Source organism: Thalassophryne amazonica, chromosome 11, assembly GCF_902500255.1.
Source record: "Thalassophryne amazonica chromosome 11, fThaAma1.1, whole genome shotgun sequence".
Lineage (NCBI taxonomy): Eukaryota > Metazoa > Chordata > Actinopteri > Batrachoidiformes > Batrachoididae > Thalassophryne > Thalassophryne amazonica.
The window spans coordinates 105,868,972-105,884,783 of record NC_047113.1 but is presented as its reverse complement, the minus strand read 5'-3'; the positions used below and the strand labels follow the sequence as shown (position 1 = coordinate 105,884,783).

At 42.6% G+C, this 15,812-nt stretch overlaps 1 protein-coding gene across 1 annotated transcript in view; it reads left to right on the top strand.

The window, feature by feature from the left end:
• The window catches only part of LOC117519645 (MICOS complex subunit MIC60-like), a 61,948-nt gene extending 47,010 nt beyond the window's left edge, over nucleotides 1–14,938 (top strand). The window contains 4 exon segments of the mRNA XM_034180919.1: nucleotides 4,997–5,128; nucleotides 12,675–12,804; nucleotides 13,494–13,811; nucleotides 13,814–14,938. Coding sequence (XP_034036810.1) covers nucleotides 4,997–5,128; nucleotides 12,675–12,804; nucleotides 13,494–13,811; nucleotides 13,814–14,097 — 864 coding nt within the window. The 3' untranslated portion in view covers nucleotides 14,098–14,938.
• Nucleotides 14,939–15,812: the final 874 nt, after the last annotated feature.

The following is a 15,812-nucleotide window of genomic DNA, read 5'->3' as shown; positions in this document are numbered from 1 at the left end:
GCCCCAAACGTGTCATATTGTGGCCGTTGTTGTTGAGGGTGTTTATTGGAAAAATGATCATTTCTCTACATTGATTGCACACCCACTGCAGAAGCAGTGGGTCTGTTTGAAGCAATGAAGCAACCAAGCAGCACTGCGACCTGCTGCTTCGTTGGTTTTCAGATGCAGCAGGTCCACAATTTCTTCATTAACCCTCCTCAAAGCCATTTAAAGATGTCATTCGTGAGTCACCTTTATGCTGATTAAAGTAACTAACTGGGACTCTTGTCTGTTGCGGGAAAGAAACGAGGGGAAAACGAGAGTTTTATGCGATGGTTCTCTGGCGTGGGCTAGACCCACTTCGCCTGTGCGTAAACTGAAGTTGACCATCAGGTACAGGAAATAACAATAATAATAATGATTTCCTCAGTTTTGTGGGACTAACTGCACAACTCCCAACGCTGCGCCGCTCTCTGCCGAGTACAGTTGGAAAGATAGATTTTTGGTTGGAATTAATAACTTCAAAGTGAATCACCATTTTAAATCAAATGACATCTCTTTCCAAACATTGTAATACAAACAATAAACTACAACCTCCAAACCATTTTTTTCTTCCAAATGAGACGGTCCTCCATTCATAGAATGGAAGACGACCATGATCTTGAACTTGCCTCACACTGACTGACAGACCATGTAGACGTTGCGATCGTGTGTCACGTGCCATGCTTGTCCGGTCAGATGGTGTGCTGGTGCACATGCAGCCAGAGCGGCTGGTAGTTTTGACAAAACAGATTTTATTGATTTTTATTTATGTCCAGAGATCAAGGATCCAGTGACCAATTTCATATTTATTTACTTTAAGACTCAATAAATGTGTGCATAGAAAACCTGTAAACCCTTCTCTGGTACACAGAAACTTCACAAGAGGTATTGATAAGGGAATCGATAAGGAATGGGATCGATAAAGCGGAATCGATAATGGCATTGATTATCAATAAAATCTTATCAATACCCAACCCTACATTTGTGACAGTTAACACGTACTGCTAATGGCCTCAAACGTGTCACTTTCACTTGACAAAAAAAAAGTGACAGGTTTTTTATTCGGCACACAAAATATTCAAATAGAAAAAAATGAACAATTCCACAAACAAACCCAGACAAAACTAGTGAGTCCGAAGGGTGTGGGCCTGAAGCAAAGCTTATTAGCGCCCACCCCTGCTAGTACAAGTCCAACAATTCTAATCAGTCATATTTACATAAATACAAATTCACTACTACATGTCGACACAAGACCATACACATCAATATACTATTCACTTATAATTATATTTATATAGTACCAGATCACAAGAAAATCGAATCAAGGCACTTTACGCCAGTAAGGACTAACCTTACAACCCCCAGAGCAAGCCTAGGCAACTGTGGTGAGGAAAACTCCCTATAAGGAAGAAACCTCAAGCAGACCAGGCTCTTGGGGGTGACCCTCTGCTTGGGCTGTGCCATATATACCTATATACCTACGTCTATACTTTACAAACTAAATATATACATACATATACACAGGTCACTTATATACATATACACCTACCCATATCTATATATCTACATACGCATATACATACCACACATTCAAATATACAATAAGTCCCCACTTATAAATTGAACATTCCATATAAATCAAATTATATTGCTTTCTTTATGATACTTAGACATAATGTTCTTTTTGAGTAGTTTTTAAATCTTACTAAGGTATACTCATTCAACCTCTGTGAACATTTGTTCCATTTCCTCACCCAACCACAGACACACAAAAACCCTTACATTTGTTCTTACTGGTGGTTTCATAAAAATGCACAACCTCTTAAACTATATCTGGATTCGCTCAATCTGAACAGACTCTGACATGTCTCGGTACGGCTTGGTTTTTTCGCTCGAAATAAAGTTCGAATGTAATGTAATCGACAAATCTATGGAATTTTAATAAATTTAAAGACACAAATAGAGAATGAGTTGGTTCACGATATTGTTTATTGCAGATGATTCGTATGGCTCGTTATTGCAAAAGGAATATTGGATTGGTATTTGATTTGTAAGTGTTTCCCATGACTCAACACAATGTCATATATGGTACCATCAGAGAATGATATAAAGTAAGTAACCCTTCTTGCGGCAGTAGGTCTTTGGCTTTATACAAAATGGCTATAGTTTTGACAATTTTGATTTGACATAATTTATATTGGTTTCCAGCCTAGTTTATTATCAATTATAACACCTAAAAATTTATTCTCTGTTACTAACTCAATTTCTTATTGTTTATAGTTAAATTTTACATTTTGGTGCCTGTTTATTTCCAATATAATACATTTAGTTTTTCCCAAGGTTGAGTGACAACTTATTAGCGTCAAACCAAAACCTTAAATTTTTCCAGTTCTTTCTCCACTATGTCCAGAAGCTGTTCAAGATTTTCACCGCTACAGAACACAGTTGTATCATCCGCAAAAAGGGACACATCTCAGTGAACTCGACACCCAACTTATATCATTTATATATATTATAAACAACAAAGGACCCAGCACTGAGCCCTGTGGCACCCCACATGTGACATCCCTGAGTTCAGAATTTGTATTATTGAATGAACATACTGAAATCTGCCTTGTAAATAATAGCTATCCATTCATATGCCCAGACTCTGATTCCATATTTCTGCAGTTTAATTAATAGTATTTCCATGGTTAATTGTGTCAAAATGCTTTAAAATAAAAAAAAAAAAACACATTTGTGTATTGTTTGTCAATTGCAGTTGCTATACTTTCCACAAAGTCCATCAAAGCATGTGATGTAGTTCGAGACCTTCTGAATCATATTGTTCTTCACAAATGATGTTATGCTTCAGTAAATAATCATTAATCTTTTAGCAATATTTTTCCAAATTTTGGAAAATTGTGGCAGGAGTGATATAGGTCCTATAATTAGAAAATGTGTGTTTGTCCCAGTTTTAAATAGAGGAATTACTTTGGCTATTTTCATTTGAGAAGGAAATTTACCAGTACTAGTGACATATTGCAAATATAACTTGAACGGTTTTTACTATACAATCAATAACTTTTTTTTAATAAAGCCATATCCAAATTATTAAAATCAGTCAATTTCTTACTTTTTGAACCATGAACCAGATCAAGTATTTCCCTTTCATGAGTACCACCAATGAACATTGAAACAGATTTGTTAAACGTTGAATTATTTACCCAGAAGTTATTAGAGTCAATTTTACTGGCAAGATTTTACCCACATTAACGAAGTATTCATTAAAGTGTTCAGCAACAGACTCGTCGTATCAATCGTGATGTAGTTGTTACTCTGAAAAAATGAAGGATAATCTCTAGTTACTCTATTCTTTTTTTACTATTTCATTAATGTTCCATGTGTTTTGATATTATTTCTATTTTTGACAAGTAATATATTTTTTTTTTTTACTGAGTCTCATGATATTGATTAACTTATTCTTATATGTTTTATACTTACTTTCAGCTTCCTTAGTCGTAGTTTTATGAATTGTTTATAGTACGTTTTTCTTTTTACATGCTCTCTGAAGCCCCTAGTTATCCATGGTTTGTTGCTATATTGATTTCTATATATTTTGTCAACAAATGGACGTGTTTATTATACAAACTGGAAAAAATGGAAATGAAAGCTCATATGACCTGTCAACATCATCAACAAAACATCCGACCAATTCTGACTGATAAATCCCCCTTAAATTATCAATTGTTTCGGTGTTACTTTTCTACTCATGAATTTGATATTGCTTCGATACATACAACAACCCTCCAATGCAAAGAATGGCAAGTGATCACTGATATCACTGACCAGTAGTCCCCACTAAGATTACCGGATATAACGTTAGTTAAATTATTGTCAATGAGTTGTGAGTCCATAATTATCGCTAGGATGAATGATGGTTGGAAACAGTCCTAAACAGTACAAGGTGTTTAAATGAGGTAATTGTGGATGATTGTGAGGGTTTAAAAAATCTATATTGAAATCTCCACAGACAAATAAATGCTTATTTCTGTTGATTTTGTTGTACATTCCTAAGATGATGTCTTCAAAGGTGTCAATATTTGTCCCAGGAGCTCTGTAAATGAAACTAACAACTATGTTTTTGGAGTTATAGATGTAATTTCTATGGTAACATATTCCATGATGTCCACTGTAAATGACATGTTGTTAATGAGTTTACAGTTATAATCTGACCTTACAAACAATGCAACGCTCCGCCCCTTCTCGTCTGCCTATTAACCAGGAACAATTCATAACCATCAAGATATACCAGATCTTTATTATCCTCATTTAACCATGTTTCGAAATTGCAATAACTGAAAAACGTTTTGGGATGTTTTCAAACAATCATAATAGTGGACAGATTACGAGAAAGACTTCTGCTGTTGAAATGTATAATTGAAAAATCTTCATCATTGATTTTATAATTTTTGAATTGTTCTTCTGTAAAATTTGCACTGTCTCACAATATTCTCACTGAAAAAGGTATCGGGATCATTTTCAGATTCGAAGGGGTGGTTAGCAGAGTTATTATAATTAAATGTATCTAGACAGAGCTCCTGGGCAGAAATAAACGGATCGTTATCCTTAGTCATTATGTGTCTCTTGTCTCCGGGTGTAGATGATGTGGATGAGGGGTTGCTCCAGTCTGCATCATGGTGCTGTGATGTGTTGAGTCCTCATACCTATTGTTCATATTTGTCCAGCTCCTGATGTTCCTTATTGCCATAACCTTTGCTTGTTCTGGTGATCCATTCAGTTGATGAATATTTTACAGTTTGAAGTCCATGTGTGCTTGTTTGACATACTTGTGGTAAAAATATTTGCAGTTTACTTGGTTGTCGACAAATAAGGCACGACTTCCTGCCAGGGTTCCTCTGTCGTCGTCGTAATGTGCGGTATGCACCGTTGTTTTCCGTGTATGTAGAATTCTTAAACGTGGTTTTGTGTGCAGCTGTCCGAGTTGAGAGAAGTGATGGAGGCAGAAATGAGAACTCAGCTCCGGCGTCAAGCAGCTGCTCACACAGACCATGTTACAGATGTGCTCAGAGTCCAGGAACAGGAACTGCGAGCTGAGGCTGAACAGGTAACTGCAAAAACACAGACCCCAGAGACCCTCACAGCTTTTTGTCTCCAAGTGACCGTGGGAAACCGTGGCGATGCACCAATACATCCCAGTGGCTGATCAATTCTAGTCACACCCCATAGCATGTGGTGATAGAAGCTGACCTCACATTCCCAGGGATCTCCCCAGATATGTAGAGTATTAACAAGGACAAGTGGAGTTCAGGGGTGGAATCCCCTCCACTGATCTGTTGTTCCTGTCTGTGCAAAGGTCACTTAAACACTTCCTGTTTCTTGCACAAGTCTTTCACAGTAAGAGCACAGGACAAACAGATGATGAGGAAAACATGGTGAAAACTCAGTTTTTGCTTTTACAATATGCTAGGGGTCACAGAATTATTTTAGTACACTTTAATTTTAAAAAATAATTTAATTTAGGGGGGGTTAACCAACTTTGTGTCTGACATTTTCGTTCTGCGCAGCCCCCCAGCCCCCACCCCCCCCCCCCCCCCCCCCCCCCCCCCCCCCCCCCCCCCCCAAAAGAAAGACATTATGTGTAGTCAGTTTTTAATGTTAACCATGCAGACAGTAGTTTACTTCACTGAAACATTTTGCACAGTTTTTATATTAAAACAGAAAACTCTGGCTGTCATGGAAGCTTAAACTCCAGCCTGTTGGAATCCAGGCGACTCTGCAGTTACATAATCCGTTTGTTGCTGTCTGTGATTCCTGCTCGTTAAGATGAAGACATGAAGACAATTTTCTTTGTGTTTTGTCCAGAAATGCTGTATGTTGCTCACTGTGTCCCGCTCTATCCCACTCAAAACAGCAAACATCCAGGCAGCAGGAAAGACCTCTGTCTGAATTTCCCTCAAAGTTCTGAACACGCACAAAACTTAATGACGAACTTTGTTGACGAGAAATTTATTTTGCTCGATGGAAAAATTACTTTTGTGAGATGAAAACAAACACAAAGAGTACTCCTTCACCATGTGACTGTGGGATCTAAAAAGCCAGCCACATTGCCATGAAACACTTCCTGTTTCTTGCACAAGAGTCTTTCACAATAAGAGCACAGGACAAATGGATGACATCATCACAAGTCCGACACAGAAGAGGAGAAAAACATCTTGAAACGTCATTGTTTTTTGCTTTTTACAATATGCTGGGGGTCACAGAATTAATTTAATTTCAGGTGGTTGTTTAATCAACTTAAAAAAAAAAAAAGAGGGTGGGTGGATGCCCGGCCATGGGCCCTCAGGCATGTGATACTTTATGTATTTAGGATCTGCTCCTTTCTCTGCCTCTGAACAGGGCAATGTCTCATCTGGAGTTGGTCCCCGGGTGCCGGACTGTGGCAGCCCACTGCTCCTAGTGGTTGGATTGGTTGGATTGTGCTTAATCTTCTGGAGTTGACTGACGCGCCTCTGCGTCAAAGTCATATGACCTAATTAAGTGGACGTAACACCCAATCGCTGGCTCTGAGTCTTTCTTTGAATGTGTGTAAACGTGCAGTCTTCAACCTTTGTACCACTTTTTAAATTTGTTAATTGGCCTAGTATAACTTATGAATATTTTTTACACCATGCATTTTCATGAATATTATTGTCATTTTTGCTGCGCGTTTATGTACACATATGCAGTAAAAAGGATCATTGCCTGCAGGAACACAAGTAAAAACCAAAACATGAATTTGTCTTTATCACTGGTAGAAAATAAACTACTAAGCCAATAACAATCATCCCCAAGCCATGTAATTTGGTTGAAAATGGAGATGGAACACTCTAAATTTGAAAATCTGAATGATAGCATTGAAATCATAGCATGATGGCGCTGTGCCATTTCCATTGCTTAAAGCCCTTCACACATAACACGAAGTGGGGCGAACAGGCGCTGAAACTGGACGAAAAAATAACGAATTGGCAAACCTTGAAAAATTCCAGCCGCTGTCAGGAGGGATAGTCGGTTGGACAGCTGTGTACGGATGCCGTATGATCTCGTGGCAGTGGTTTCATGCACACTTGTGTGCACACGCACAAACACAGTGCGACCACGTGGGAGGTGTGATACCACATCATGCTTACACAGCAGCGGAAGCAATTAAACATTGTACAAATGTACACAATCAACAAAAATGTGTGAGGGCAAAATAATGAGCCCACAGAATCATGTTACTGCTAATGATGTGTAAGTGATGCCTGGTGACTTGACGGTCTGTGTTAGAAATGACAAACAAATAGATTTCATTTTGTCAAATTATTAATTAAGCAGCAAAGCGCTCACATGAATGGGCTCACGGCTCCAAATTGTGGGCAAATGCGCTGGCCACACTCATCTGTGTGTGAGGCTGTCAGTCATACCTGACTGACAGCCTCACACACAACTGACAGACCATGTAGACGTTGTGATCATGTGTCACGTGATGTGCTTGTCCAGTCAGATGGCGTGCTGGTGCTGTGCCATGCAGCCGGAGTGGCTGGGTTTTATTCTTACCTCTTTTGTGGTGGTGTGGGCAGACTGCTGGCTGGTGATTCCAGGGATGAGATTTTTCCTCGGATTTGACAGTCCCGGGGGTCGATTTTGTGAAACGTCCAAATCCGTTGAGAAAATTTTAGGGGGGGTAAGAATGCAAAAAAAAAAAAAAAAAAGCCAGGAGTACCTTTGTTTAATAAAATTGTCGTCTATTCAGAACACTGAGTGGTCTTTGTTTGTTATCACCAACGCAGCAAGTTCGATCAGTCCGTCAGTCAGCCGAACGCGGAAGTAACGCTGTGCTGATCAGTGACCAGTATGAAGTAGGTGCACAATGAGCGTGTAGTGTAAGGGAGATAACTGTGTAGTCTTTCAACTTCCAGTATTCGGTAGTTTTCCCTCCAACAAATCATAAAAACTGAGACGTATCGAAGTGCAGTTGAAGCTATTACTTACGCACGTTTTCATTGGTTATTACAAAGCTTATGACCAGTCAGCGCAAAGGTTATATATGCATTTCTCCTGCCCTTTCTTCGGTGTTGCAAATGCAAAATGGCGAAATTAATTCCAAGAGGCGAAGAATCCGCGGTCCTAGAAATTGATAAACAGGTGAAGAACAAGTTCCGATGGGCATGGCTGGACAAAACAGTGACATTAACTGTGAAAATAGGCAGGAAAGTGTAGAGTATAACAGAGAAAGTGGGTGATTACATAGGCAAATGTGACCTTCCCGGGAAAGCACAATGGGGCCTGCGGCCCCTGGACCCTGGCTTATTTTCCTCTGAAAATTGAATTTGCCAATCTCATCCCTGTGATTCCACCTCCAGCGGGACATGCTGGATATGCCATGATGGGTGTTCCACAACTGTCAGCTGTTCCATCATTGACATGACAGCTGTCCAGATGTGCGCACTGCGCTGGAAAGCAATCGCACTGCACTGCATCCACTGTTCAAGCCTTCACCACCTCAGCTGCACCTCAACAATGTAGGCTGGTGGTGTTGGGGGGGGCGACACACTTACATGCCATTTGTGTTGCTCGTGGGAGGGCATGCACACTTGCACGCCATTTGTGTTGCTCGGTGAGGGAAACGGCACACTCGTGGGGCACTTAAAAAATGCAGGGCCATTAGTGCAGCCAGCTTGAAAGTGGTTGTCTGCACTATACTTTTGTGCTGGCTGTGCACAAAAGTGCATTTTCTAAGTGACCTGCAAGTGGTGTTGGATGTTTGTGGTTGGCACCTCAACTCTGGCCGAGAGTGGATCAAATGGGCACTCGTACACCATTTGCCGTCATTTGGCCGCTGCTGTAAAGGCTGCCTCGATCACACCATTCGGCGAGAGTTCGACATGGCCAGTGATTTTGTGCAGCGCCTCAGCCGTGGCACGATTTGTCTGACCTGCGTTCAACATGCCATGCGAATTTTGCAAGTATGATCAAATGGCTGTGCGACCTTCATCTTGCCCACCGTTTAAATGGGTTTCTGCCGCGAGTGACGCGCAAATGTAGAGTGCATGTGTTGTGACCGAATGGTTGTGGTGACTGCTGTACGAGGCAGCTCCGATTTTTCACGAGTGACATTCAAATCCTCCTTTGTGCATCATTCGGCCTCATTCATGTTATGTGTGAAGGGGCCATTAGGGAGAGGCCTGAAACAGGACAATGATCCCAGACACTCATCAAAACTGCTTGTGGGTTGGATAAAGCTGGCTGGCATTAAGCTTCTGGGATGGCCTGCTCTAAGCCCTGAACTTAACCCTATTGAAAATTTGTGGCCTTCTCTTAAAAGCCGGGTCTGTGTCACGAAACAAATCAATTTAAAGGAACTCTACCAATTCTGCCAAGAGTGGTGAAATATCCAGCCAGAATTATTCCACACGCTTGTTAATGGTGTCCAAAAGTGTCTGGTTTGAGCTGCAGCTTGCTAAGGGACATTTAACCAAACCAAAATCAAACCAAACCAAAACCAAAAATCCAAACCAGTTTGGATGCATGTATATATTTAAGCTTATATGTATAATTTTGACCCTGTGTCCAGAATGAGTAATCAGTAAAGTTACTAAGTTACTTTTTTAAGGAGTAATCAGTAGTTGGATTACTTTTTCAGAGTGACTGCGGGAACACTATAAACTTCTGAAGGTGTGAAGAGGAAAACATACAGAATATTGCAAGTACAGAAAAGGACACCAGAGGGAGCCAGAGGACAGAGTGAGGTAGAGGGTAGAAAAAGACCAGTGGAAACGAGATACAAGAAGGAAGACAACAGGAAACATTTTAGGATCATGGCAGGGGGACTCGAACAGATCCACAAAAACCTGGACAGGAAGACAAACTCCTGGTCCTCAAACTTATCAAACTGTGTGTGGAAAAGGTTCTAAATGTTGTCTGAATGAAATTTAATATGTGTGTAAAACCCAAAAATCTATTTATCAAGCAGGCTCACACCGTTCATACATACATACATCAGCAAGTATCAGCTGCTGATGAATCCCACACGTTCTACAACATGTACATGTTCGGGTTATTTGCATACAGAGACGTCCTGAATTAAATTATGGTAACAAAAGATCTGCATGGTTCTTGTGTTCTTCACCAAAATAATTGAACAAGAGAGTGAAGAAAATCAACTTTTGTGAAATGGAGGTCGAGGTGCTAGTTGATGATAAACATCTTCATTTAGCTTTTCTTCAAATCCTGATGTCACGGGGGAACGTGATATCTTAGTGGTCATCACTGTTGAAGGTTCCAGGTTCTCTTCCTCCCTGGTCCTTTCTGTGTGGAGTGTGCATGTTCTCCCCATGTTCCCTCAGGGGGCTTCAGCTTCCTTCAGGTTAGACCAATCTTCCTGTATGTCTGCCTGCCTGCCTCTATCTGTCTGTCTCCCTCCCCGCCTCCTGTCTGTCCTCCCCGTCCGCCTGTCTGTCTGTCTCCCTCCCCGCCTGCGTCTGTCTGCCTGCTTGCCTGTCTGTGTGTATGTTTGCCTGCCTGTCTCTGCCTGTCTCTCTGCCTGTCCGCCTGCCTGCCTGTCTGTCTGTATGTCTGCCTGTCTCTGCCTGTCTCTTTCTCTGTGCCGTGATGCGCGGAATTCCTCCGCACGTCTGTCTCAATGTGACGAAAAGTGCTGATGTCCACGTCTTTTCACAATTCCCGGATAAAACAGCGTCCAGTTTGGAAATGAACGGCACATTCCACTGTTACAGGAGTTTTTGTCATGGAAAGAGGAGCGGAGGCTTTTCGCGTTGCGGCGGTGCCGCATGGCGCAAAGCAACACCGTGTGAAGCCTCACAGGACATGTTCTGGCATGTCCAGGCACATCCACAATTTCTCGGATAATCACTCGATGGAAAAACCACCGACAGCTGTCTGAACTCCATCTCAAAGCCGTCCTGTGAGACCAAAACGGAGGTGGTTTTGTCTTGCTCCAGTAGCGGATCCATCGTGACGCGCGAAGCCTCCGCTCGGCTTTCCATGACAAAATCTCTTGTTAAAAGTGAAATCTGCCGGAAAATGGTTGATGTCCAGCTCTTGTGATAACCAGAGAAATTGCACACGATGGTCACGGATCCATACAGCCATCCGTTTAGAAATGAAATGGTCGCTCAGCCTGTCGATGGCGGCTTCGGAGCGCAGCGCACCACCAGTCGCTCTGGGCCGTCCTTAAAGCGACAGTAACACTCCGTAATCTCTTTGAAGCCCATAAAATTTTCACCAAAACCCATCTGAATTTCTCGAATGGTGTCCACTTGGATGTGCCTCACAGTTTCTGAAAAAATTTTGATCAAGCAAAGCAGCAGTCTGAGCCATTCCTAAACAATGAAAGAAAACGACGAGAGGGGTGGACCACTCCTCACTCAAAGCCTGCTCACAGGCGAATGACGCAACCGACAGGCGTGAAAAAGCTTGGCTGACGCAATCACACGTGATTCAAATCCATATGGTTTTTGAAAAAAATAATAAGGTCGGATACTTTTCTAATAGACCTCGTATTTGCAGGTATTAATGAGACAAATTTAACTCCATAGGTTAGCTTTGAGTTAGCAGAAGTTAGCGTGCAGGTTAATGCCACAAAATGTCTTGTAAATGACTCCGGAGGTGTTATCATGTTACAAATACAGCAGTTTCAGTTTTAGAAGTGTTTATTTCTCACTAGCTTTTACATAATCTTTGACAAGGAGGATATTTTACGTACTAATGAAACTGAGTTTTGCAGCTAGCTACCAGCCTGTGATGTCGCCTTGCTAACATCCACAAAATGTCTTGTAAATGCGTTTAGAGGCATTATTTGATTTCAAAACCAGTGTTTTCGGTTTTAGAAGTGTTATTTCTTGCTAGCTTTTACATAATATATAGAGACGTATATAAACACATAAATGAAGCGATTTCAGAGAGACCTGCCGTTGACGCCATGGTGCGGCTCTACTCTGATTGGCTGTCACCCTCACCACTCAAAAAACCTCAAACAGATGGAAACACAATGCGACCTTTTGACCTCTTAAAATAGGTCAAGGTTAGCCATCTTTGAATTTGTCCAAGGTGTGTGTCTCAAGAATGCTCCCTGTGAATTTGAAGACTGTGGCAGGAACAGGACTGGAGTTATGCTGAGCACAGATAGACGGCTGGATGGATGCAAAGCCTTCACAATACATGATGGCCATATTTGATGGCCTCAGGAAAAAATAGGTCAAAAAAAAAAAAGTAGCGGGCTCGAACTGGTCGTGACCTATTCTTTGAGGCTGTCCAAGGGCAAGACCGAACCATTACATAGCCAGGCTGAGGCATAAAAAAAAAGTCGGCGTCGAGGCTGGTTTTGATACCTGTTGTCCAGACAGATTCTCTGGGTCCTCCACACCAGCTAGCAAACATCTGGCCACATGGCCCCTCAGCCTGGCCAGCTCAGTGTTCAGTGTGTTTAGAGGTCAGGTTTGTGCTCTGTGCTCAGGTAGTGAGGGAAATGTATATGATCCCCGAAGACCAAGGAATTCTTGTGTGAGGGTGGAACCACTGTTTAGTGGAATAACTTCCAGAAGAGACAGAGCAGGGATGGCGTCTGTCTCGTGGACCTGTAATCATTTTCTGTGTGCTGCGGTTGTGTTCAGGTCCTGACGAGTAAGCTGTTTGATCAGGAGACCCACTTCCATCAGATGAGCCAGGAACATGTGGATAATTTCACTCTGGATATGAACGCTGCCTACGCAAGACTGAAGGGGATGGAAGAGGCTATCGACAGTAAGACCACAAATCATGAGCAATCATGATCATCATGATCAATCATGAACACAGTGGATTTTGATTTCATTTTTGATTGTTCTGATCCTGGTCCTTCACTCTGACACTTCTCAGCCTCGTGGACTCAGAGTGTCTGGAGCTTCTTGGACATGGTTTTGTGATGTGATACCTTTGTAGGAGAACAAGGTCCCACGTCTTTAGTGTCTTCCTCTGTGCTGAATGAGACATGTAGATGAACCGGTGACCTTCATTGACAACTGGATGTAGTTGGCACTGGGTCTTGACATAATTCTGACCACTAGAATGATGTTTGTGTTAATTGTGGAGATTAAGATAAGACATTGAGAGAATTGTCCATTTTGACAGAATGTCAACAATAACATTACAACCACATGTCACACAGTCCTGGTCATGATCCAGTACCCAGGTGCCCCAGCAACTGGAGGAGGCCACTGACAAACCCACGACTGACCTCCATGAAATGTCTGAAACATATTATGATTGTGTAAAGTATCTGTTTGAAACTTAACTGGCGTTCCTCTCCTTTAATTTGGACTCAAACATCACAGTGATTCTTCTGGTCCTTCAACAGGACTGTGGCCATTATTGGTTCTGAGCTCCTACCTGAAGTGGTGAAAGCGCGTTGACTTGGTTTTCTGACACCTGTTGTTGTGTTTGTGTCGTGTTAGGTCATGTGATCGCGGAGGAGGAGGCCTGCAAAGCTCACCAGCTCTGGCTGTCTGTGGAGGCTCTCAGCTACACCTTACAGTCCGCCGACATGGATTCGCTCACCGTCCCTCTTGCTAATGCTGCTCAGGCTGTGCGGGACAGTTGCCATGACGAATTTGCCCTGGCTCTGGCTTCAGCTCTTCCAGAAGAATCTCTGCAGCGTGGGGTGTACAGTGAAGCCTCGCTCCGTTCCCGCTTCAACTCTCTGCGCTCGCTGGTCCGCCGGGTCAGCCTTATCGATGAATCTCACAACTCCTTGTACCAGTATTTCCTGTCTTATGTCAGGCTGCTCTGCTGTTTGAGGAGAAACAGGAAGCACCGCCTGCCCAACTCAGACGGGAAGATTTAGACACCTTTAAGCTTCTTTCGTATGCCAGCTACTGTTTGGAGCACGGCGACCTGGAGTTAGCCGCTAAATTGGTTAATCAGTTGAGAGGGGAAGCTAGGAGAGTGGTGGAGGACTGGCTGACTGAAGTCAGGCTGACGCTCGAAACCAGGCAGGCAGTCAGCCTGCTCTCTGCTTATGCAAATGCTGTGGGCCTAGGAACTACCCAGGTGCCATAGGCCGGAAAACAAGACAACCCTCCAAGGTATACTGCACTGATCTACCTTCAGGCACTTTGTACATCACAAGCAATGTTTCAACTTTTTCTCTGCCATCATGCACCCTGATCATCAGGGACAGAGTTCCTAACCAGACCTTGGGACAGAGTTCCTAACCAGACCTTGGATATGATACTACACCAGTTCAGACCCGCCAGTGTTTTCAGATTCAGAAGTTGCTACACAGGTGATGTTGTTGCTTCTGATGTCACACATTGCGGTGATGCTTATTGTTGAAGTGGGTGGGGTCTAAGTCTGACAAGCTGCTTATTGTGTGGAAGATGTCTCTGCCCACAGATGGGAAAATACTCAGAAATAGAAAATCTGGAGAACTCCTGGGCAGCGTGATGTTTCTTCACTGGCTCCAAACGGCTCAGTAACGTAACGTCTTTTTTCCGTGTTTGGCGGCAGCAGTTTGTCAGGTTTTATGCGATTGCCCTTTGTGCTGTTTTGCGTGTGCGTTGGTGGATTGTGCACTTTCTGATTTTCGTTCACACTCTGAAAACAGACATCTGCCAACTGTCAAACTGTTATTGTGAATCAAGTCTATATTATTTAAAAACAAAATGTATATTTGGAATCTTTAAATCACTAAAATTTGTTTGTTTGAGTGCATCCTGTAGCCCTGAAAAGCTGCTCTGCAAAGCTCCTACATGGAGGACAGTTCTGCAGCTCGAGCTGGACTCTGGAGCAGATCCAGCCTTCAGGACTACAGGAGCCATTCAGTGCAGTATTCCTGAACACCAAGTCTGATTGTTTCTGTCTGTGTCAACACATCGAAAAATAAACTGACTGCAAACAATCTGTCACCCTGTTCCACTTCTGTGAGAGTGCCCATTCGACCCACTCGCGGCCGGAGTCCAGGTGCCACCCACCACATCCCACATCCAACACCACTCATGGAGCACTTAAATAATGCGAGGCCATTCGTGACATTCAAGCTGGCTTGCCCGAATGGCCTCACATTTTCTAAGTGTCCCACAAGTGTGACACACACACTACTAGCCTAGTGTCGAGGTGCGGCTGAGGTTGCAAAGGCAGCTCGAACGGCGGCTGCAGTGCATAGGGTTGCCACCTGTCCCTTAAACAGAATTGTCCTTTATTTGACAATTAATTGTTGCATCCTGTGTTGACTCAAAACAGGATGCAAATTGTTACGTAGTTTCATAACTGTTCCCCCCACACACCCACTCATCAAACTGAATAATGAACAAAATAAAACAGGAAATATTAAGGGCATCCAATATCATCTTAGGGTCGCGTTGGGTCCTCGCTACAGGAGCCGACGCGACCCTAAGATGAAGTACAAAGAAGTAAAAGAGGAAGAGTGGAAAGGCTCTTGACTGTTAACTCCAGTCTACAGCTCTGATGGACAGATGACTGTGGGAGAGGATTGAGGGAGGGAGGAATGTTTTGCAGTTCTGTTTTTATTTTGTTGAATATTTTCACTTGGGGGGGGGGGGGGCTCATGAATAAGGACAGATGTACACGTTTGCTAGTATTTTTAAAATAGGACAATGGAGCTTGAGATGGTCGGCGAATCAGTGCAGCAGGAACGGTGTTGCATTTGCTTTACCACACTCTTGCGACAAAAGGCGAAGTTCAGACTGAATCAGTGGAGTTGTTCAAGGACCCAGCCAGGCTTAAAACTGTATGGTGACCGATATCATGGTACT